Consider the following 24,499-nt stretch of genomic DNA (forward strand, 5'->3'; position numbering starts at 1 on the left):
CTGCCTTGCATCCCTGGAGACAGCAGAAAGAGGAAAGAAAGAAATCCAGCGTCTCAGGTGTTGCTGTAGCTAAGGGTCTTGTCAGTCATTTAAACTACTGAAGGGTGTAGCAGAAATATTTAAGGGATGACAGAATTTCTACTCTTTGAGCTGGGGTTGTGCTGCTACATAAGGGACTTCATCCTGAAGTGAAGTGTGCTGTGTTTCTGGAATGAATTTTGCTGTTGGGAGGAGAAGAGCAATGAAATTAGTCTTTGTTTCTGTGTTATCCACCAGTCTCCTTGTGCCCCCAGGATTATCCTTCCCTGGCGCTTCTTGGGGAAAAACTTGCTGAAAACAACATCCACCTGATTTTCGCTGTCACAAAAAGCCATTACGTCCTGTACAAGGTAAGCACTGCCGAGCTACCTTGGGTTTTCTAACTTTTAATTGCCTTGTGAAAGCATCTTCTTGCTGGCACTGGGGAGCAGAGGCAGCCCCAAGAGCACGTGCATGCAAGCAGTGAGCGTGCGCGCACGCGGCCGCAGGCTGCTGGCGGGGGCAGGCAGACGCAGGCGAGGCTCAGCCCAGCCCGCCGTCCCTCCCCACTCAGTCCTTTCAGCGGAGAGCACTAAAGCTTCTTAAAGCAAACAGATATATGTTGGTGAGCATGTGAACACCTAAAATAGACTCCAGCTTAATGCTGATGTTCGGACGGCTGCCAGGCGTGCGGCGTGTGAGAGAGCAGAGACCTGTTGGTCCCATTCTGCAGTGACTTAATCCCATGACCTAATCTCACGCAGTGTTTCTGCCCAGCTGTGTTTTTCCATCACGGAGTCCAGGGCCCTGATGTGCTGCATACAATTCAAACTCCCTCGAAAGTAAAACGTGACCAGAGAGAGCCATGAGGGCCGCCCTGTGTCTGGAGCTGCCCCACGGAGTTTCACTCCTTGGTAGATTCAGGGAGGTGTTTCAGACAGGGATGCTTTCGGAAGCCTCTGCTCCGCTCTTAAGGCTTGAGTAAAAACAACAAGCAGCCACGTTGCTATGGTCGAGATGCTGCTGCTGCCCGCCGAGATCGGGAGGGCTGAGCTCATTCTCCACCCTGTCTCCAGAGGATGCTTATGGGTTGTGAGGCCAGATGTGGTGGATGCACCTCCCTCCCTGGGGTTCCTGCTCTTCTGAGTGCACAGCGGCTGGGTCTTGCCCCCTCCGGCATCAGACCTGGGTCTGTTAGTCCCCATCCCTTGGCCACAAGCTTTGTCTAGTGTTCAACATGCCATGTTGGCAATGCTTTGCTTCTCTGAAAACTCCATGTTAACAGGAGCCAAGCTGTACTGTGTACACCATCAGAAGAGAAGGCAGGGTGTGTGGCAGCCATCCCTGGCACGGGGCAGGTCCCTTATCACCCTCTGCTTTTCTCTCAGCATCTCTGCATTGTCTTTCATTTGCCTTTCTTTTTTTTTTCCCCCCAAGAACTTCACCTCTTTGATTCCTGGGACAACAGTGGAGATTTTGCACAAAGACTCCAAGAATATCATCGAGCTGATTGTCAAGGCCTACAACGTAAGTGCTTTTCAGTAGTGTGTCTGCTGTTGTGTGCAGTGCCAGGAGCTCTGCCAGCTCAGCTCTCCATGGTGTGCTCCACCTGCCTCAGCTGTATCCATGTCCTGATGTCCATCTCCATGGAGATCAGGGAAGCAGATCAATTAGAAGCAGCTAAATGGCACTTTCATTGGGTAGGTAGTTGTCAACATTTCTGTAGAACTCTCCCTAAATTCTTACGGGCCAGCTGTCACTGGAAGGATAGAGATGTTTAGGTGGTGGGCATGGAGATTTGACCCCACAATGTGTCAGCCTTCAGGTAAGGTTCTTCATGTGACCGCAGCTCTCAATGGCTGCAAGCCCTTCTGCTTGGGACTATGCTCATTAGGGCAAGTGAGTAAGGGCTATTTTTGGAGGAGTTTACACATCCAGATACCATGTAGGATTGTGCTGTGCTTTCAACGACCTGTAACGTTCACTTTTCCTTCCCTCACAGCTCCCTGCAGTTAAAGCAGCGTTGGGTTATGCTTTTGGGAAGGGTGCTTCCCAAAGCTCCACTCTGAGGAAAGGCAGTGAGTGGCTAATGCTGCTAATGAGCCTCTGGAGATAGTGCAGAACAAAAGCCTGGTTCTCCCAGTTTGTCCCCTTGAAGAAGGAGGGTTTTGTGGTTGAGATGTGTGGCTGGGGAGAAAGAAATGAATGTTTACTCCATGTTGACTTCACATGTGGTCTCAGTGCCATTGCATGGAAATGTCCTTTTGCCTCATCTTCCCATCTTAACGTGCACCCGTGCCTGTGTCTCACCACCCCTTGAGCCTCTGCAGGCAGATGTAAGCTGATGAAAACCATTGGGGTCTGATTCCCCCACCATGCTCCTTCCCTGTCTTGCCTTGTGAGCTTTCCAGTGCAGCTGGCTGGAAACCACCAGGACACTGAGCACAAGGTGTGCCCCACCATGGAAGGAGCAGTGTAGAGTGAACTACTACTGACACCAGGGCTGTTTTCTTGCCTGTTCAGCTGGGTGGTGGGCAGGGGCTGGGACCCCCAGGCATGCTGCTGGGAGCTGGCAGCTCCTGCCTGTGCCACTGGCAACCCAGGGCCACGGGAAACCTGGTGCCCGCCCAGTCTCTCTCTGTAGCTTTGTTTTTTCCTGAAGTGGAGGAAGTTCTCACTCAGAGAAGACAAAAATTCCTGTTTCCCAAGTGGGGAGTGAACTTTTTAATGTTTTTTAATGTTCCCAAGATCCATCTTCCCCATCTCTTCAAATTCTGCTTCCCTTTTTCTTCTGCCCCACATGCTGTCACCTCTCCCTCATCCAGAGGGGTGTTAAAGAGAAAAGAAACAACTTTTTAAATTTTTCCTCTCTCCTTAGTAAGAAAAAACTCCCCCCACACCCCCCCCCCCCCTAGATCTCTACACGCCTGGGAGATGGAGAGGCTCCTAGGGTGCTGTGCTGGGGGTGGTGTGGCACTGGGGGGGGTTCTGCCCAGGCACATGGGCTGGGTTTGGACTGAAGAGGGTAAATGAGGTGCTGGTTTCCTAAACCCAATAGAATCAGGTATCAGACGTGTTTCTCATTGCACCACCGATGGCAGGCAGAGGGTAACCTGCACATTGGCCATCCCTGGAGTTCCTGCCAGTTCAGGATCTCCTTGGTTTTGCACTGCAACATCCATTCCCTGAATTTCTCCTGGGCTATAGCAGACTGTTTTTTTCAGGCAGAGACTTTTATCCATCTCAGAACCAGGTCCTTCCTCTAGGTCTCTGCAGCATCCTCTACTCATCCCTGAAGGTACAGCAGGTTTGGGGGCCACCAAAGAGCATAGCAGCAAAATCCCACAGTGGCCCTTAGTGATGACTGTGGTGTTGTGAGAAGCTGTTGCCATGTAACACTGCAGAGTGGCTAACAGCAGTATTACAATTAAGCTAATAGCATTACTACATAGTGCTAACAAGAAATCTTTGTGGCTGTGTAAGAATATAGTGAGGGCCCATGCAAGGTCATAGAGGTCTGGTCCTGTCTTCCACTGTGCCCCAGATGAGGTGCTCTGGGCAGGAAGACTGGAGACTGCATCAGTGAGACAGCTAATTTCTGTGGGGTAATTTGGGACAGAACAGTATGCTCAGCTCTACCAGCATGTGTGGCTTTCATCCCTTAGGTGACACGTGCTCCATGTTGTCCAAACTGCCACCCCATGAACAGCTCCACTGCTACATCAGACAGATGGGAAATTATTCAATTTGTTTTCCCCCCCTTGAGGGCTGTTTAGATTCACCCATCCAAAACTCATTTCTTTCCTGCCTGTTTCCAGAAGTGATAGCTCTTTGCTGGCATGGGAACCCTGGCTCTGTTATCACATGGACTTGCAAAAGGCCTGAATTAGCATTTTTCTTTAATCTGGCCACTTTGGTGGGGGCTGGGGACAAGGTGGGGAGAGATGGAGCTGCAGGCTGGCTTTGGAAAAGGAACATATTTGTACCAAAAGCTCCATTTTTAACCTTTTGTCTTTTTGGACACCACTCATAAAATTAAATAAATAAGATCTGTTCCAGCCATTGAAAGAATGCAACGAAGCAAAGCAACCTCATTCCAAATTAATACTTAAAAACTTCATTTTGTTTTGACTTGGAAAGTCTGTGTGTGCAGCAGGGCAGAGAGATGAGAAAGGGGGTAGGGACATACCAAACCCTTGCTTTTTGCTTTGAACTTTCACAAAGAGGTTTTCCATTTATTTTTTTTCCCATGGTGGTGTTTCCAGCTGGTGCATCTGGAAGACCACTTTTTGTTTGTCATTTTCTCCTAAGAGGGGAAATACATTTTTCTGACCAGTTGGGTACAATCAAGACAGAGTTGTTGTGGTTTTAACCTTCTTTGTGCTGTATGACAGGCATCATGGGACAGCTGCCAGTGGAGAATCAGGCTCTGCAGTTCACTGATGGCTTGGTTTATGGGGAGGAGGAGGTGCAGATGTGTGCACAAGGCTCTGACCTTCAGTTCAGAGATGCTCCTTTTGTGGTTGAGAATGTTTTCTTCTTTCTTTCTCTTGTCCATCTGTATCTTTTCAATGCTGGCTGCAGTGGTTGTCACAGCTGTCCCAGAGGAGATAAGCCACCCTCAGGGGTTGTAGGCAGCTCCCTGTGAGTCTGGCTGCTTTCACTGGATGTCTCCTGAGCTGGTCAAGTCAACCCCAAATGTCAGTGTGCATACATGGGTAATATTTGGGGTTTTTTTATACAGGTGTAGAGATGTCCCAGCTACCCTCTGAAAGTGTCAGGAGGAGAGACTAATGCAGAAGAAATCCACCTGCCTTAAGGAACCTCATGTTTTGCTTTCCCGTTGTGTTTCTAGAGTATTCGGTCCAAGGTGGAGCTCACAGTCTGGGACAGCCCTGAGGACATTGGCTTGACCTTCACTGCCACATGCCAGGATGGGTTGTCCTATCCTGGACTCAGGAAGTGTGGGGATCTCAAAATAGGAGATACGGTGAGTCTGCCTTTCGGTCCATCCCCTGAGGAAGCTGTTTCATACCCTGTGCAGCTGCTTACCTCTCTCCATGAGTGGCACTGGGAAATGAACTATAGCTTTACCCTTCTTCCTCTGCTCTTCTCACCCCATTCCATGTTAATATAGAAACCCATGGAGAGCAGCTCTGCAAGAAGTGCCTCTGAGTGATACAGAGCAGCTCAAGGTCAGCTGTGGGGAAAGATGGAATACAGATGTCATGTCTACAGCACTATGAGCCAAAAGGTCTTGATGAGGCAGCAGTAGTCAAGAATGAACTTTGTTTTCCCCATAATCCTAGATGTTTGTATCAGGCTCTCGGTCATGAAGTTTTAATTGCTGTGGTCTGCTGGTCTTTTCCTTGTCTGTTAAATAGTCAAGATTTTCTTGTTACTGTTTGAGAAACCTGGCTGGTATTATAAGCATCCTGGCTGGTGTCAGGAATGGTGTGGCCAGCGGGACCAGGGCAGTGATTATCCCCTGTACTCAGCACTGGGGAGGCCACACCTCGAGTTTTGGTCCCCTCACTACAAAACAGACATTGAGGTGCTGGAGTGTGTCCAGAGAAGGGCAGCGAAGCTGGGGAAGGGTCTGGAGCACAAGTCTGATGAGTGATTGAGGGACCTGGGGTTGTTTAGGAGAAGGCTGAGGGGAGACCTTATCACTTTCTACAACTACCTGAAAGGAGGGCGTAGCCAAGTGGGTGGGGGCTGGTCTCTTCTACCAAGTGATAGGACAAGAAGAAATGGCCTTGAGTGGTGCCAGGGGAAGTTTAGATTGGATATTAAGAACCATTTCTTCACTGAAAGGGTTGTCAGGCGCTGAAACAGGAAGTGGTTGAGTCACCATCCCTGGAGGTATTTAAAAGACACGAAGATGTGGTGCTGAGGGACAGGGTTCAGTGGTGGACCTGGCAGTGTGAGGTTAATGGTGGGACTTAATGATCTTAAAAACTCTTTCCAACCAAAATGACTGTGTGATTTTTATGCTTCTAATCTAAACCTGTCTTTCCCGGAGGGAAGAGGTTGTGGTTAACTTTGGAGATAGTGCAAAAACAAAGGACAGGGTGCTCAGAAAGATGGAGCCCTCCTCTTGTATTCACCTCCTCAAGTTATTGGATGGCAGCACGGACTAAAAATACAATGTGCCTTAATGTTAACGCTACACACAGCATAATCCATCCTGTGCTTCTTTATAAAAACCCCAGAGAAGCCAAGCTTTACATGTTCAGTTTAATACTGGTGCAGATAAATGAGCTGCTGGGCTGGGGCAGGAGGGCTCAGGCTAGTGGGGAATCCCCTCCCCTTCTCCAGGCTTTTGCTGTCTGCAAGCACACAGGAGTGGGTTCATTAGCAGCCTGATTGCCTTATTTGAGGAGAGCGGCTCTGCAAACATACCAGAGCTCTCAGTGCATATAAAAATAGTTCGAAAGAGTCAACAGTAGCTGGATTTTTGCCCCACCAAATAAGGATCATGTGAAGTGTTAAAAATGGAGGTGGCCTCCACCTTTTTAGCTGACTTTACTGGGTCTCTGCCGGGTAAAAGCAATGCCTGGAGTGTTGCCACGCTGGGCACGTGCCCTCCTTGTTCCCACAGCAAAGCCCAAGCCCCCGAGGTAGCAGAGGTAATCTGGTGGTTGATCCTGGGCTCCCAGCTTTGGCACCAGCAGTGGGGTCGCAGCTCCTGCAGTGACAAGGTTTGGTACATGCGTGCCCGTATCCACAGAGGCTGATGGTGTGAGCAGGGCATTGAGGTGCCTGCACAGGCAGGTATGCCACAGGATCACAGGGGCCCTATCCCTCTGTGCCCTCTTGCTCAGCTGCTCTCAGCCCCGTTACTTCTGTATGGCTCAAGATCTGACTCCTGCTAAGAGGAGTTTTTACCTTTCGAAGAAGGTCATTCTGGCACTGGATCCTAATCTGCTGGGGTTTAGTCCTGGGATGTGGGTGTCAGTGGGTGAAAGGGAGCAGGATTGCCCTGATCCCCTTAGCTTGCTTTCTGATCTCCTCCTCTGTAATTTGAGCTTGTTGCCTAATTGCTTCAGGTCAAGGGGGGATTTATGGGGGTCAGTGGGGGACTCATGGGGTGCAGTGGCTGCTGTGCCACTGTCTGCATGTCGCCCCTGAGCACGTGGGGTGGTGCAGGCAGTGAGAGCTCAAGGCGACCCCAAATATCTCCAGAGAAAAATCATTCCCTCCTGAATGCCTCATGGCTCATTTCACTGGAATAAGGTTAATCCTCTTTGCTAACCAGAAGTTCAGGGCAGCTCCATCCAGCCTGAGACACCCACCAAGCAGCAGGATTAAATCAGGGGCCAAGCGTGCAGTCATTGGACGCTCCTGTGACACTGTTTGGTTTGTAGCAAGAGCAAGTGAGTAGAGGAGTAACGCGTAAGCATTTAACAACACATAACCCTTCTTAATAGAGGCGTCCATCAAAAATATCCTGTTAGCTTGGGACTGTGTGACTGTTGCACATCTCCATCTGTAGGTCAGGATTCCCATGAAACCTTCTCAGCCTGTGGTCCCGTAAGCACCTTAGGCCCTTGTATGGCATAGGTTAGATCCTCACCAGTGCTTGGTTTCAATAAAGTTTCTTCTTGTTCATAGTATGAAAACTGGGCTATTTGCTGGTGTTTCACCCTGTTTGATGGGAATAGGCTGGCTCCTTTCTGCTTCACAGAATCCAACAGTCCCTGATGGGGAACATTACTGCTGACGGCTGGCAGTGAGGAGTTTTAAACGTTAAGGATACCAACCCCCTCCTGGGACTGGCAGATGCCAGCATGCTGAGCTGCAGATACCCTCACTAGACACACAGTTCTTTTGGGTTTGGTTTTTTCTCATGCCTGGGGGAGAAGCTGAATGTGCTGAGTGTCACGCTACTCCAGGGAGTCCCTCTGTGGCTTTTCCTTGGGACATTTGACTTTCCCTCCTTCCCAGAACACCCTGGACATCTGTTCTGGGGCTGTACATGTTAACTTACACCTCGACTGGTTCCTCCTTCCCCCCAGGTTTCCTTTGAGGTGGCTGTGGAGGCGCGGAGCTGCCCTGCCGAGGACACCTCCCACGCCTTCACCATCAAGCCCGCCGGCTTTCGGGACACGCTGGAGGTGGTGGTGACCTACAACTGCCTCTGCGGCTGCACCAGCCGCGCCGCGCCGGCCAGCGGCAAGTGCAGCGGCAACGGCACCTACACCTGTGGGCTGTGCGAGTGCGACGCCGGCTACCTGGGGGCCCGGTGCGAGTGCGAGGAGGGTGCCAGCGCGGACATGCACCACGCCATGTGCCGGGAGGCCGAGGGCAAACCCCTCTGCAGCGGGAGGGGGGAGTGCAGCTGCAACCAGTGCCTCTGCCACGAGAGCGAGTTCGGAAACATCTACGGGCCCTTCTGCGAGTGCGACGACTTCTCCTGCGCCAGGTACAAGGGAATCCTCTGCTCAGGTAGGTGCCTCTCGTCCCTCACACCTTCTGCTTCCCTGGGATGGGGAAACGACCCTGAAATGGGGAAAGCTGCTGGGCTGGTGTGTGTAGCACGTGCAAGGGGCTGAGCCTGCCTCTCCAGCTGAAATCAGTCCTGTTTCTGGAGGGATCTACGCTCCCATTCCTTTCCTTATGGAAAAACGGAGGCAGAGGTTTAAGTGCATCCATGCTAATGAGTTCCCACGGAGATGAGCAGAGTCTTGGCTTTGGTGGTGTTATTTTACTGCAATCATGCACACCTCTTGCACACTGAAGCTATCCCTAGGAAAGATTAAACCAGCACAGGCTTGACTCCCCTGAAGCTCTTTGGTTTCCTCTTAGGTTGGATTTTTTTTCTACGTCCTTCCACACACAGGCAGAAACAATCTTTTTTTTAGAGATGAAGCATTTGTTGTTATCCAGTGGTGCAGTGCAGGTGAAAGGAAAGGTGGTGTTTTGGTCTGCTACTTAGTAGAGAAAATCTGTGCTGAAGATTCACAGGATCACAGACTCACACAGAATTGTAGGGGTTGGAAGGGACCTCCAGAGATCAAGTCCAACCCCCCCTGCCAAAGCAGCTCCCTAGGACAGGTCGCACAGGTTGGTATCCAGACGGGTCTTGAATATCTCCAGAGAAGGAGACTCCACACCCCCCTGGGCAGCCTGTCCCAGGGCTCTGTCACCCTCACTGTGAAAAAGTTCTTCCACGTGTTGGTGCAGAACTTCCTGTGCTCTAACTTGAGGCCACTGCCCCTTGTCCTGTCCCCACAGACCACTGAAAAGAGGTTGGCCATTTCCTCCTGTCTCTCACACTTCAGATATTTATAAACATACATCAGATCCCCCTCAGTCTTCTTTTCTCAAGGCTGAACAGCCACAGTTCTTTCAGCCTTTCCTCGTAGGGGAGATGCTTTAGGCCCTAAATCCTCTCCATAGCTCTCAGCTGGACTCTTTCCAGGAGATCCCTGGCTTTTTTGTACCAGGGAGCCCAGAACTGGACACGGTACTCCCTAAAGATATTTTACATACAAACTTTTCTGTCTGCTATGAAAAAAAGAAAAAAATAACTTGCTGGGAAAGACCCAGCCTGTCAGCTTTGCTTAGGCAAAGCTAGAGGGGCAGTTTAGCTGTGTTTGCTAAAATGGCTTTAATTCCTTGTCAGACCAAGGTCACATAAATTACCTTGCACGTAATTGCCTGGATTAGCCATCAGACATAATTCTCTCAGAGCTGGGCAAAGGATTATTCTTTAAAACTTGCCTGCTTTGAAGTTAGTAAGATATTTCTTTAGCTGAAAACCTTGGACAAAATTTCCAAAACAAGTGTAAGCTTAGAAAAATAGCCACTTTCCATGTTTTCTCTGGAGAAGTGGTGGCTTTCTCCCTGCTGTTTATCTTACCCTGCATGTTTCTGGGCTGGGCAGTAAGTGATGGGGCAGCTTTTGGTTTCAAGTTTCTGGCTGTTTGAGACGACTGTGCTGTTATCTGGGTAGAGGATGTTCATGCTCATTCTCCTGTAGCCTGGCTAGGGATATTTTGGCACTGCTGAAGATGGGGCAGGTGATACCCTGGTTTTTAGCATGACACTGTGGCTCCTCACCACAGAGCAGTGAGAAAGGCCGGTGCCACCTCCAATAGTGACTGTTGGACTGTGAGGGCTGGAGATATCCCTGCTGGTGCAGGAGCAGAGAGGGGTGAGCAAGCAGGGAAAAGGTATATTTTAAGGTAGACAGGGGATAAAAATAAACTCAGCTGTGGAAGTACTTAAAAGCAATGCTGTGTGGGTGTTCTCCATATGACCACGTTGCTTTGGTAACATCATCCCACCCAAAAAGACTGTATTTATTAGCAAGCTGGGCAGGGATGCTATAAAGAGGGGTTGGCAGTTACTGGTGTAGTGGCTGGTACTGCAAGAGAAGGATACGTCTTTGCTCAAATTTCCATTTCATCAGGAGAGCCAGAGCCAAAGCTTGGCCACTCCACAGGAAAACAAGCTGTGTGTCTTCTGCTGCACCTGCTTTCTTCTGTCCCTGTGGAGGGATTCTGGTGCTGTGAAAAGCAGCATAGCTCATCTGGGGTTTGCCAGAGGGGTTTTTTAAGTAATTTTAATGTCCTCCAATGGAAGAAAAAAGGGAGTATGCTGAGGCCAGGTGGCCTCCTCTTTGCTCCAGGGGTGGGCTGGAGGGTGGGCTGGGTCTCCCTATGCCATTGGTCTTGTTTGGTTGGCTGCTTTTTTATTTTTTTCTTTAAATTCCAGCAGTTACGATGCTAAAATCTGAGCTGTAGCAAGTACCGTGCTGATGACATATTTTGAGGGATTTTGTTAGCCTAAGAGGCTTGGGGCTTCTCCAGCCCACCAAAAGCATCTGAGCTTGTGCAGCTGGGCTGTCCCTGAAGTTGCCCCTAACAAACAGCCCTCTGCTGCACAGGCGTCTCTGGTGGCTTCCAGCAGGTGTGTGTTCTCTCCTCCCTACGTATGGGGCCTTCTTGAAAAAAGACCATGTGTTTAGCTCAGCACTGAATCTCTGTCGACCAGCACATGCAGACTTGACAGTTGGGGAAGTTTGGGTCATGCCTTGGGCGCAGGATGTCCCCCCGAGGCAGTTGTGTGGGGTCGAGTTGCTGCCTTGTTTTTGCAAGTGGGAGAAATTAGACTCTACCTTCTCTCTGTCTTTTCTGGGCACAACATCTGTCCCTGAAAGGTCTTGGCATCCCAGTGCCCATCACTCTCACAGGCTGAATCCCACCATTAGGTGTGACCAACAGGTTTTAGCAAATGCAGGAACCAATAAAACTGCATGTAGGGAGCTGCCAGTTTGTTGCAGATTATTGTTCATCTCTGCCCATGCTTGGGAGTTGCTTGGCTTGGACCTGTGAGGGGGATCATCACTGCTGTGAATGAATCTTCTGGTAGTGTGGAAGGCACTTAGTGCTTCTCAGTGCATTTCTGATGGCTGTATTTTGAACAGTGTTTTTGTCCCAAAGGAACCCAACCTCAGTTTTAGCCCGTGGGCTGTGGTGTCCCCTGTTTAATGCATTTACATCTGCCCCAGCTGTTGAACAAGACAGTACTGTGAACCTCTGAGTGCCTGTGCTGGGTGGAGTAGGTGGGAGAACAGCTACTACAACCCAACGTTTGGGGAAACACGAGGAGGAAAACAGAGGTTTTTTTCAAGCAGAGAAGTAAAAATCTACACCTGCAAACTTGCAGGGCATTTTGTGTGCCTTGAGCCATGGTCACCACAAGCCCATCACCAACAAATCTGGGCACTTCTTCCTTTTATGGTCAAGACAAAACTGTCCCCATTGAGTCACTGCCATAACGCAGGGCTGGGCAGCAGATTGCACTCAGGCATCCCAGTGAAAGCCACAGAGTGACCTTTGAGCTCCTTGTCTCATGACACCTTTGGTCAGCAAAAGCATTTTCATTCCCAGGTCCATTTATAAATATTGTCACCTCATTCTGTCAGGGGTTGAGAGGAGAGGTGACTGCAGACAGCACTGCATGTGGCTCCTGTCCTTTTGTAGCCCTCCTGAAATGGAGGAGCAGAGTTTGGGTGGGGGATAATCTAAGGAGAGGCAAGAATTTGGTTCCTGTTAGTTGGAGGTTTAATGTGCTTGCTGTGTCTGTGAGATGGGCAGGAAAAGGCATCATTTATAACATGTCATAAATGTTCCTTCCAGTTACATCCAACTCTTAGTCAGTGCTGCTTAGTCACTGAGAAGTGGCATTTGTTCTGTTGCTTCCTGAGTCCAGTTAACAGCTCCAGAGAAGCTGTTTCAAACCATTAACCCAGATGCTGGAAGGCACGCTGGGGACGTCTCACAGAAGTGCTTAGTGCTCCAAACGAGATGCAATGGGGTTATCCAGACCTTCATGCTCTGACAAAGCAAGCAGTTGCTTACCAAAGTTGCTTTGCTCCCAGTTTTTCTTTGGATAGAGAAATTGCTTTCTTGCATTGATGCCTTCAGGACACTGCTCTGGCCTCTACTCTGAAATGTGGGTGGCTGCAGGAGAGGGAAAGAGGGCCCTGCTGCTTGCAGCATGCCCTCCTGCCTGCAGACAGGCTGGGGAAGGGGCAGCTGGCTGCATGGCCCAGCAGCTTTTGAACCCTTTGGCTGCCTGCCAGGCAGTTTGACAAAGGAGGAAACATCTCGGCACTAATTGCATTCCTGAAGGTCCAGTGAAAAGAGGTGGGCAGAGAGAGGGGAGGCCCCAGTTGAGGACATCACACAGTTTGCCGCTAATGAAGAGCGACGGGCTCACCAGAGGCCAAGCTTCATTAGCTTCAGTGCTGCAGACCTGTTTTGGAAGGGGAGAGATGCCATGTTGTACAACATCATCTTGACTTTGGTGTCTCTAGAGAAGTTTCCCCTTAACCATCACCACTGTTACCCAGCTCCCTGTGTGGGTGTCAATTGTGCCACTTTTCAGCCCAGGACTGTGGTTGTGTTGAGACTGCGTGGGAACATCACACCTCCAAGTGCTACTGAAGCGTAAGGAGGAAGCACTTCCCATGCTATGTGCTGTTTCTCCCCCAAAAACACAAAGGATCTTGTCTCAAAACTCTGTGCTGCCTGACCAGCACTCTGACTGCTGGTGTTGGTTCAGCTTTGTGGCTTTCATGGTTTTCCTTCCTCATTCTTTTAGCATTAGACAATAAATCAGATATATAAAGGCTTTGCAATTGGGTATCAAGCCCTGCAACTTCTCTCTAGCTCTCAGGCAGCTGAGAGCATCTTACCTGGGTAGACATGGCTGGCAATGCCTTCGAGTACAGGACCTGGGAGTGTGGCCTCACTTGCCAGTCCAGTGCTTCCTCTGACACAAAAAGAGCTCAGGTCAGCAGTAAAGCATCAGGAGTCAAATCTGCAAGTACATGAAGTGCCAGGATGGCTTCTGAAGTGGGATTTAGGAAGTGACAGCTCCTTGAAAAGCCACGGCTCGTTCTGCATAGAACAGCCAGGCTGACGTGCGATGGGACTCCAGCTGCCTTGCAGAAGCCACTTCAAAAACTGCTGAGGACACATAAGTCCCCAGCGTTTATTTCTGAATTCTTCCCTTTCCTGGTTTTATGGAAAGGGGAAGCACTGTGGGCTCCTAGCCTGTGCTGAGGCCCGGTGAGGTCAGCCTTTTTTGTTTCTTTTAACACAGCCTCCAATTAGCAGCATCACTCCTGCTTCTGCAATTTGTTTTTGGCGTTCCCTGTCCTGAGCACCGTTAACAGTGTTCAGCAGATTGTGGGAGGTCTTGGTGGGACGATGGTGGTCTCTGGCTGTGCAGTAGAGCCCTGCGCTTCGGGAGCAGCGCTCGGGTTTGATGGTACTCCTGGTGTCTCCACCCTGGGCTTTCTGGTGGGCTCTGCTAAGATACAAACCACAGTCCCTGTGGACGTATCTTGTGGAAATAGACTTTTTTCCCACGCTTACTTAATAGTTATTATTCTCCTGCCCCATTGTATTGGCTGGATGGAGGATGCTGGTGGGCATCTGAAGGCTCAGTTGTGAGAATAAAGGTGATTCAGATTTAATAAGCGTTTCTTGTCTTAATTCCCTTCATTCCTACAGCCTAAGACTGAAATCTTCGAAGCTGCTGTTAGGAAATAAGTGGATACTACTGAATTGACCTCTAAAGTGCAGATGATGGGGTTCCTGCAGTTTGGGGAAGAAGAGGTGCTTGGCTGTGCCCACTGCCTGCAGCGGTGCCAAGGCGGGGTGGCATTAAGCAAACGTAGCCCTTGCCAGAAGGGAAGAGCGTGACCTGTGGCAGAAGGAGGTTAGGGAACAGAGCCTGAACCACTTCTGCAAAGCTTTCTTTAAAGTCATGTCAAGTCTTGTTATCTTCAGGGTTTGGGTTTTTTTTTTTTAATTGAGTTTGTGTAAAAAGGTGGAATCTGAGCACTGCCCTTCAGACCCTGCTTTACTAGGCAGAAGCAAAAGGACTGGGTAAGACATGGAAGTTAAAAATAATCCTTTGGTTGCCAGTAAGTGCTTGTGCAGCCGTGAGCCATGCATCTGTGGAGGATGTGTGGTTCTGCCTCAGTGGTGGCTGCCCTCCAGGTCAATCCTGCTCTGCACACGTCTACCAGCATTTTTGAGGCTTATTTGGTGACAGAAGATGCGGTGTCAGCTCGGGTCACCACTGTGCAACCTGATGGTGTGAGTCGCTTCACTAGCGGTCCCAGTTATTAGCAGCAGTTGAGAGGCTCATGGGGGACAGGCAGTGGCTGTATGTGCTGTTGGGGCTGTGGGGCATGGGAGGGCAGCTTGGGGCGAGCTGAACTTAGTAAAGGGTTCTGAGCCAAAAGCCTTTTACCATTAGAGTGGCTTATAGGAGTGCAAGGGTCTCCTTTCCCCACCAAAGAGCTGCAGAGCAAATGAGGTTGGGCTAGAAAGCAGAGGCGTGAATGTGTGGCCAGGCTGCATAGGGCAGGGGGTGGCCACTGCTCCTCAGCAGCCAGCAAACCTGGTTTCAAGTGTCTTGAGTCCTTCTGCCTACAGAGCTGCTGCATAGCCCAGAGGGACCTGATGGCCAGAATGAGTGGTGAGGAGATGGGACTGTGTAGCATCTCTCTTTTTAAGATGTGATCAAGAGTCACTCAGGCTGCTCATTTATCCTAGAGGTCGCCAAAAAGCTTTTTTCCTTGCTGTGTTCCCCTTTGGCCTTGGCTCTCATCACCAACAGAAGCTGCTCAGCAGAAGCCCTTGCCCTGAAATGCCTGCAAACCTGGAAAGAAATGTGTGAAACAACAATAAAATCCTCCTGTATAGAAGGAAAATATAAACCTCTGATGGGGATGAACGGAGGGTAGAGCACCCATACCTGGGTGGGAATCCCCCCACCAGCTTACTTTCCCCTTCACCTGTGAAAGGTTTTGGCTTCCACAAGAATATATAGACTGCAAACATTTAGTAAGAAACTAATCAAATGGGGGACCTCTCCTGTCCTCTTCCCTTTTCAGGGTTAAAGTGCAGAGCTGTGCATGTTCCACTTTGGCTCACCGTGTGAATCAGTGTAGAGAAATGTAAGGTTCAGGTCACCTCTGTTTACTCGTATCCTGTGGATCAGCCTAAAGGTAGAGATCAGCAGGGGCAGGCAGGACTGAGACCTGTGATGGGGATTGGCTGGATCACCTTCATCCTGCCCAGATTGATGCCATTCTCACCCTGCAGATGCTGTTGGCTGTGTGTCTAATGTCCTTTGTCTGCATGACAATATTGGACCCCCAAATCAGGAAAACCTCTTTCTCTTTCTTTTTCCTGAAGCATGTTTGAATAAACCAGGTCTTTTCTGATATCAGTTGCTGATAGTCCTGCCTGACCTCCTGCAGAGCGTGGGGGCTGCCATTGCCACGTTTTGGGGAGGCAGGGAATGATTGCTGAAGTGGTGACTTGGAAGATGTTTCTGTAGGCAGGGAAGGAACTGTGGAGGAACCTGCTACTGCCATCACTTGTGGGGTGTTGGGTTTTTAGATTTCACTCAGGTGATGGGAATTGATGGCCAAACCCTGGGGTCATCCCAGGCTGCTTCCCAAAAGGCTGGGTCTGGCTGCCTTACGGGGGCAGTGAGCTCTGAGAGCAGCACTCCAAGCCTCTCAGCCTTTAATGGGGAACGTGATTGAGAAACTCTCCGCTCTTTACACAGCGTGAAGAGGATGAGAAACCACAGGGATGTGTGTGGGATGAGCTTACCTGCTGTGCTGTGGGCAGCCTGCGGTGTCCTGTGCTTGCATCCAGCCTTGCGCCGGGGTGGCACCTTCTGCCATGGGAAGCAGGGACACCCAAACCTGGGCTCCCATATAACTTGTAAGGGCAGAGAAGCGGGAGCTGTGTGAGCAGCTGGCTGGTGTTAACATCCCTCTTTAGTGGGATGTGTGACTTTTCTTTACAAGCATGTAGTTCCTGGTCATCAACCACTATTATTTTGGAGGGCTGTGGCAAGGCGAGGAAACGGTGTTTTCCTGGTGATCATTGATACCTGTTACTGGACTTGTTTTTTGTAACAGAGAAGCCAGGGAGGGCTTTTATTAGAACACCCCTGTCGTGGTTTTACCCCGGCTGAGAGCTGAGATCCACGCAGCTGCCTGCTCCTTAAAGGAAAAGACCAGGGAAAGAGGGAAGGGGGGGGGTGAGAGGCAAGGGAAGGGAAGAGGAAGGCACAAATAACCCCAAAACCAAGAAACTAAAAGGCCCGTGGGTTGGGATAAGGATAGTTTACTAAGATAACAGAAAGATACAATATAACAATGCTAACAGGACTTTAGAGCTGTTGCTACACAATGCAGTTTCTCACCGAACCCACAACTCAGGCCGTGCCACCCAGAGCCGTCTCAGAACCCGACCGTCCCCCAAGAACTGCGCGTCCCGGAGCCGCCCCCGGCCTTCCTCCCGTCAGCCCCCTGATATCCTGGGCAGGACATAATTGGCATGGAATACTCTCTTTGTTCAGTTGGGTCACCTGTCCTGGCTTCGCCCCTCCTTTCTCATGAAGAGCTGAGAAAGTCCTTGACTGTCTGACAGCAACTAGAAACATCAGGGTGTTATCAGCACTACTCCCATTTTAACTCCCAAACACAGCATTCATCCGCTGCTACAAATGAAGTTAACTCCATCCTGACCAAACCCAGGACAACCCCCTCTACTGATGCAGGCTTTCTGGGTCACATTGATGGGCTTTGGCTTGGGCGTAAGCTCCCTCCTCTTGGCAGCCCTACACTGAGGGAGATGGGCAACTCATAAACTACTGCCTCAGTAGGGACCTGTCCTTAAAGCTGTCTTGCTGGCATATGTGCAGCCCACCTCTCACTCCTGACAGTCCTTTGCTCTTTGTGAAGAAGTGGCTTTGAGATCTCACTGCCTCAAGGTACCAAATCCAGTGGCATGCCACGTGTGTTTCTTGGTGTGCTGATTTCCAGGAGCCATGGCTCACAGCCCTGGTGCAGAGAGGGGCTGAGAGCTGGGTGAGAAGTGTTTGCATCTCATGATCTCATTGTCATGAAGTTTCTATTTCCCTGGCATGCAAACTCTTGCTGGTGTTTTGGAGGAGCATGGGGCTGACTCAGTGTATGTGTTTCCTCACATCTCCAGTCCTTGACTGGCTCCAGAAACCTCCCTCCTACTTCCCCCCAGAGTATCATTTCCACCCTTCCCCAATCTATTTTGCTTCCCCTATGAATTTACTTTTTCCCCTTTAACCTGGTTTCTGTTCTCTTTCCAATTTTATCCTGAGGCATGCGCTCCGCTCCTCTGAGCCTGTGTGCCTCCCCGGCCTGCTCCACATGCATTCAGAAGGCTCCCGATCCCCAGAGGCTCCCACGGCTGCTGGGCTGGGGCAGGGGGCTCAGGGTGCCCCTCACCTCCCACCAGTGACCTGCAAAAGAACGATCAGAGCTTGTATTGGCAGCGTGCACAATGCCCAGGTCCCTGGTGCAGCGGCTGAGCTCCAGGTCAGGGACAGCTGCATTTCATGTGGGTAGATGGGGCTTGGCTAAGATGCTCTGTGCTTGATGTATATACTCCTCTGGGTTTCTTTCACAATAAATAAAAGCAGTATGGGGTAGTACACCACCAGGCATTACTGGTACATCGTTGCTTGTTAAATATGGTTGATTATTTGGGAGTTGGACTCGATGATCCTTACGGGGCCTTTCCAGCTGGAGATATTTTATGATCTTTGCATGGATTTCTCACAGGAACACAAATGGTATCTCCATTCACATTTCCTTCTCAGTGCTGTGTTAATTATTTGTTTTCCTTTGTGTTTCTGGCAGCAGGTATGCTCTGCCTGCCCTGCCGTGGGCTTGTGTCAGTTGTTCACCCCACAAGAGCAGTTGAGTTGGACTTTCTTTCCCCAGCAGATCAAATACTGCTTTGCCAGAGTTTCCCTTCCTGGCATGAAAGGGCAAGGCTGTCTTTTCTTACCCCTCCTTTCCCCCTGCCAGGGTCCTTATTGCTGTCAAAGTCTTATAGCTCTCCCAGAATCTGGCAGCAGCTCCTTGGAGGACCAAACCTCACAGAGTGCTGCTGTTCCTGCCTCTTTTCACTGGGGTTTCTCCTTGTCCTTGAGCAGGACCTTTTGCAAGCATTAATGCATGCTAATGAGGCATTAAATGCCAGGGTGTGGAATTAAAGAATAAAGAAGTGACGTCTTGGACATCTTTCCTGGAGCCAGAGCTCTGTCTATGGGTCTCCACTCTTAAAGCGGCACAGCGTGTGGGTCACAACCAGAGGTGTCATCTGATGGTGCATGTGCATACCCAACCCAACCCCCTATCCTGCTGCAGCCATCCCCTCACACAGCCAGAAACCTCCTGTTTCAGAGAGTACAAAGCTCCAGAAGGAAAACAAAATGAACTTTGAACACACAGTGCATCGCCTACTCGCTCCCCAAAGAGAGAAGACGGTCTTAGAATGAACTCGCTTAAAAGCTCAGCCTCTGTGGCCAGCACCCCACTGAGTTTGGTGTTTGCATTGGGTCCTACTGATTACAGTAATTAACTGAAATAAACATTGGGAAATGAATGCTGTATTTGGGATTTAGAGGCAGAGGAAAGTCTCATGCCAGCAGGTGAGTGAAAAACTGGGTCTCTGCATTTCCTGTGGGCATGCACTGACAACTCATGGATTTTGCTCAGTTTGGTTTAAAAAATTGGATTTAAACAATTGGCCTGAAAGGGAAGTGCAGAATGGGCTGTGGGTTTGTTCTTTCTCCTTTTTTCTTTCATCTTCCTTTGAATGAAATTCTAACTTCTTCCAGCTTCTTTGGAAAGGGAGAAACCCATTCCAAAACCATGGACCTTCGGTGAACTTGCACCAGATTATGTGTTTGCATCCAAACAGAGGGCTGGGCAAGGCTCCCACGGCACTGGATTATGCAGAGAAAGAATCTTTCTCTGCTCCAGAGCCCGCTTCTCTTAACAAGGTCCAGCTGAAAGGACATTAAGCCTGTTTGGGCTTCTGCAGCATGGGAATTAGCCTGCTTTTCGTTTGAAGGATGGGCCCAAACCATAGAATTTGGCCCTAGAATGCAGGCATTTGGGATTGTGCAACTTTGATTTGGAGCCGAGTTTTATTTTAAGAACAAATCCGGAGGTTTTTGGGTGGTAGGAAGTAGTAGGAGCCTGCTCAGGCATCAGCACAGGGTGCATCCTTCCTGGAGGCACCATGTGTTGGTGGAGGGGTTGCAACACTATAGCTTTTCTGCAAGTCATTGAACATATGGTCACCATATGTCCCCTCATCTTCCTAAATCTATCAGAGTTTCCACCGTGACAAAAGATGAAAGCTAAATGTAGAGTTGTGTAAGCAGACCTGAGATAAGATGTGAGTCAAGAAGTATGTAACTGGGGGAGAAGGTGCTGGTTCTGGACCCATGGGTGATGGTGGTATCTGGGCAGGGTTGGGAGAGCCAAGTGGAAATGGCTCTTTGCCAGGCATTTTTCTTTGTCAGGCTTTTTTGGGTGGAAAGAAAACAAATGGTAGGAGCTGCAGTGAGGGGGCTTTGTGCACAGCAACCTGTCTGTAAGGGGTTTGCAGATGAAGTTCCATATTGTGCACAATGAACCAAAGAGTTGGCTGGAGAGAGGAGCACCGCGGCGGTGGGAGAGGCTTTGGTGCATCCCATGGGAGATCCAGTAAACACCTGCATCAGAAGGGGTTGAGGTTGGTGGGATAGGACAGTGACACAAAGCCATTTGTGAGTTAGAGGATTGGAGGGAAACACAGGGAGAGGAAAAAACAGAGGGTTTCCCCCCCCATTTTTCCTGGTTTCAGGAATAATATGGATTTGTAGCAGCTTTTGCAGTGCCTTCCATGTCAGGTGTTTAAGGGGTGATGAAGCTACAGTTGAGCATGTGCCCAATGTGGTGGGTGGTATTTGGACCCACGTCTCAGAGGGAACCAGCACACCCATCCCAACCGCCCCTGTTCGGGATGAAGTGTCTCTAGGAGGGTCTAGGAGCAGCCCTTGCCCCGTGTCGCTCCCTGCATCAGTAGTACAGTCAGCAGCAGGACCTAAAAGCTCCAATTCCCTGCTCTGGGTCTCCGTCCAAAAGGCCACTTGTGGCAGGCTCAGCTGGGGTGCTAACCTCAGCAAAAGTCAAGAGATCTGTGGAGTGCTGAGCTTACTGAAAAAAAAAAAGAAAAAAAAAAAAAAGGAAGGCTTTATTTTAAGAAATGCAGCTTTAGATCTCCTACAGGAAACGACTCCTGGCTGCCAGTTTTGACTTTCTGGTGGATCATCAGCCATATCTCGTGATTGCGTTTCAGCTCCCCTCCTGCAGCCGAGAGAAGGAAAATGAAGAAAGGCTGGCCAGGGCTGCTGCCGGAAATCCGTCTGCCCCAGATCACTTTCAGCTGCCTCCATGAGACAGCAGTTTCCAACGCCCTGTTTTCCCTGCCCAGTTCTCATTTAACCCAGGCGCTGCCAAGTGAGAGGGGTTGGGGTTGTTTTGGTAACGGCAGTGCTGCAACGTGGGGGATGCTGGCAGCAATGTGGGGCTGGTGATGGGGCTTGTGGTACCCAGGGCTGAATTAGCAGCTCAGGCATGTATTTATTCCTTCACCTTTGGTTTCATTAGGCTGCGTCTCTGATGCTGTTTTTGATGACTGGTGAGCTCAGCCAGTGCTAGGATTGAAATAAAGGCCTATTTAAAGCAGACTCTTGGCCAAAGCCGCACGCTTTGAGATATAAATATCCATCGAAATGAAAGCAACGGAAGATGCAGAGATCCACAGTGTCTGGTATTAATAACATACAGAAAAGCTCTATTTACTTATTTACTTATGACTAGCCTCTTGTTTTGTTGTGGATAAATGTTTTGGATAAATGAGGGTGAGCGAGCTCTCTTCTGGTGTGAATGGAGGCGGTCGGTGGATGTGTTTCAGGTTCCACAGAAACCTTGGACCCTTGATGCTTGTCTGACTTTGTTTATATGGTAACCTCCTCTTCACAAGGAGGTGGTTGTGCTCGGCAGGCTCCAGGATGAGGATGCTCCTGCCAGCCTGCTGCCCCTTTTTTCCCTGTCAGACTGGTGTAGGAATGGATCCTAAGCTCATCCCCACTATTTAAAATTTCTTGATCTTTCCCTGACTTCCTACTAGTGCCAACCATCTGGCAGCAGGACGGTGCCGTGAACCTGAGCTGTGCCGCGGGCAGGCTGCCTTGCCTGGCCTCTTGATGTGCAGCGCCAGCTGCTTTGAGTCATGGAAAGAGATTAGTGGGGAAGTCAATGATTTATTTGCTTTAGCAGGCACTGTGTCTTAGCCTTTTCCCAACTGGAAAGGTCTACGTTTTCCAAGTGTTCAGATCCTCTTCCGCTGCCCTTCCTCCTCCCACTCAAAATGTGCTGTTCCCTGAGCCTCTCCTGCAGATTTCGGGTGCTTGATTGGCTGGTCTGGTGTAAAAATTATGCTTGATTGGTGCCCTGTGTTGTTAGGGATTGATTTCTTCTCTCCTAAGCTGCTGTTTTCAGTGTGTCCAACTCTTGGGAGTACAAACAACACATGGCGCTGGGGCTCTTCGGGTCATGGGCACAGTGGCCAGGGCTCGTTAAAGGGATGGCACTGGGGGATCTGGAAATGCTTGCCATAACTTATTCCTCCTGATGGTTTTTCCTGTGGGGGTTTTTATGGTTTGATGGGTTGTTTTGTTGGTTTTTTTTTTCAAAGTAGTTATTCAAATAACCAAAAATTACAAAAAGAGCAGCTTTTTGAGAAGGTCCTGACCCAAAGCCTGGATGTGAGCATGGAGGCACAAAAACTCCGTGGTTTGATTTAACTGGAACAAAATGCAGTATGTTTTTTCTCCTCCCGAGTGCTCAGAAACTAAGAAACTGGCTTTAAAATGATGAGGATTATTTTTTCTGGTGTGGTAGGCACATCGATTTAATTTTCAAGAAGGTGGGGAAAAGAAAGGAGCGTCGGAGAAGCTTGTTTTCAGACCCCTTTTCAATCCTCATAAAAGCTGAGATCAGTTGTTGTTTCTCTCAAACAAAAGCTAATATTTTTTGCATAATTTTGTCATCCCCAGAAGAAGGGGCCTTCAGAAAAAAAATCACTTTCTACCAAAAGACCTAGTGACAGAGCCGTTAGTGCGTTGAGTTTCAGGTCTCTTGGTGCCGCAGTGGTTTGGCGCAGTCCGAAAAGGCAAAGCTCTGTTATCACAGAGAGCAGGCAGGCTGCCCTGCCGAGCCCGCAGCCACCACAGGGTCCCACTTTGCAGCCTGCTGCTCAGGAAGCTTGGGATGAAATCGGGGTCAGAGGCTGGAAGCTTCTGCCAGAAGCTGTCCCCTGATTGTGGCTTGCTGGCAAGGACCCTGCTCAGGGACCGGAGCTGCCGTACGCAGCACGGGTGTCAGGCTGCCAAGCCGGGTTTGCGCGGTGCTGACGTGAGGGCAGAGGGGATTTGGGCTGTCATCCCGGCGGGCAGCTGAAGGGGAGAGGCAGAGGCGGCTGGGGTGAAACGAGGACAGTTGGACATCTTGCCAAAAGCTGTCTGAGTGACAGTGTGAGAGGTGCAGCCCAGCTGGGGTGCAACAGTGCAATTGGGATGTATTTTGGGGCTGGAAGAGAGATGGAGGGACGAGGTGGGCTGCCGGTCTTGGGACCTGTAAGTAGCTTCTTTGAGAACAGGTTGACTCCAAGCAGTGGTGCACCCTGTGGCTCATGCCCTGCTGGATCCTAGACCAGCCCAAACTTAGTCTGGGGACTGCTCTGCTTCCCCAGAAGCATTGTTTTCCCTTGCTACACCCTCCCAGCTTGTTTCTGCAGCCTTCCTGACATGTGTCATGTTAGATCCCCAACAATCAAGAGCTGGCTGGAAAGTGTGGTATCAAATTCAGAGGGAGCATTTCGTTTCCCAGTTAGATCCGGATCTTTTAAGCAGCTAAGCTCGTCTCATTTCAGGGATGGGAACAGAAGAAAACATCTCTTGTTATGTTTGGAGAACATAATTAATGTCTTTTGGCTTCACAAATCAGGTTCAATAGAGAACATGCGAGCTCAAAGGGTTCAAGGGGGTTAAAGTTGAGGGTAATGTCCTGCACTATGAGACTTCTGCTGGAGCAGAGGTGTTGTAAAACACTCTTCTCAAGGACTCATTTTCATCTTGGAAATGAAACTAGGAAGTAAAGCCTAGGTTCATCGTGGACGTAGTGGTGGAGGCTTCCTGCAGGCATGCTCTTACATGGCACAGGGACTGATTAACCACACCAGCACTGCATGTGACCATAGGAGAGCTGAGACTGGAAACATGCAGCACATTTTGCTGCAAAATGTGAGTACCAGGTAGCACTCTGCATGCTGCAAACCTCAGCTCTGGGTCACCATCACCAAGAGACTCCCTGCCACATTGCCTTGGGGCTCCTCTCTGGTCCTGAGCAAAAGAATGGAGTGGATTCCGATCTCTGGTGTTCCAGGTAGATGCTGAGAAGTGCGATGACTCTTGTCATGCCCATATGAGAAATAAATGTGTCCCACTCACCACGTTTCTCCAGTCTTCAGGAGATGGATGGTGAGCTCCAGAAGTGGAGCTCGCGGTGCTTGCAGGATTGGCCACTCTTCCAAGCTGATGCAGGCAGTGAAAATTGTGACATCTCTCCTGTTAAAGGTCAACATGGAAATTCCCACTCTTGGCACATTCCCTGTGATGAGCTTCAGCCAATGACTTCTTGCATGTAGAGCCAGTGTGGTCAAGGCAGAAAACACATTTCAACGTGTTTATATTTCAAGCTCACACCCCACACTTAGTCATGCTCATGTAGAAGGGCTTTTTCTTCATCCCCTTCAATAAACAAAACTGTTTGGTTTAAGATGCTGTTTCTTAAATTTTCCAGCAGTTTAGGAGGATGTATCACTTGGGAATGGCTCTTTCCCTTCCCTGGGACAGTCATTCCAGGATCAGTCCTCAGCCTTCCAGGAGCTGGAAGGGACGTGCAGGCTTTCTAGCTTCCTATACCATCCTGGCAACAGACAGCTCTGAAAACTGAACCATATCATGAGCAATAACACACTTC

At 49.7% G+C, this 24,499-nt stretch overlaps 1 protein-coding gene across 1 annotated transcript in view; it reads left to right on the plus strand.

Moving 5' to 3' along the window:
- The window catches only part of ITGB5 (integrin subunit beta 5), a 60,377-nt gene that overhangs the window by 27,390 nt on the left and 8,488 nt on the right, over positions 1-24,499 (plus strand). Inside the window, exons 7-10 of the mRNA XM_084265067.1 lie at positions 294-389; positions 1,456-1,545; positions 4,874-5,008; positions 8,040-8,469. Coding sequence (XP_084121193.1) covers positions 294-389; positions 1,456-1,545; positions 4,874-5,008; positions 8,040-8,469 — 751 coding nt within the window. The remainder of the gene's footprint in view (positions 1-293; positions 390-1,455; positions 1,546-4,873; positions 5,009-8,039; positions 8,470-24,499) is intronic.

Source organism: Gallinula chloropus, assembly GCF_964237585.1.
Source record: "Gallinula chloropus genome assembly, chromosome: 5".
NCBI lineage: Eukaryota > Metazoa > Chordata > Aves > Gruiformes > Rallidae > Gallinula > Gallinula chloropus.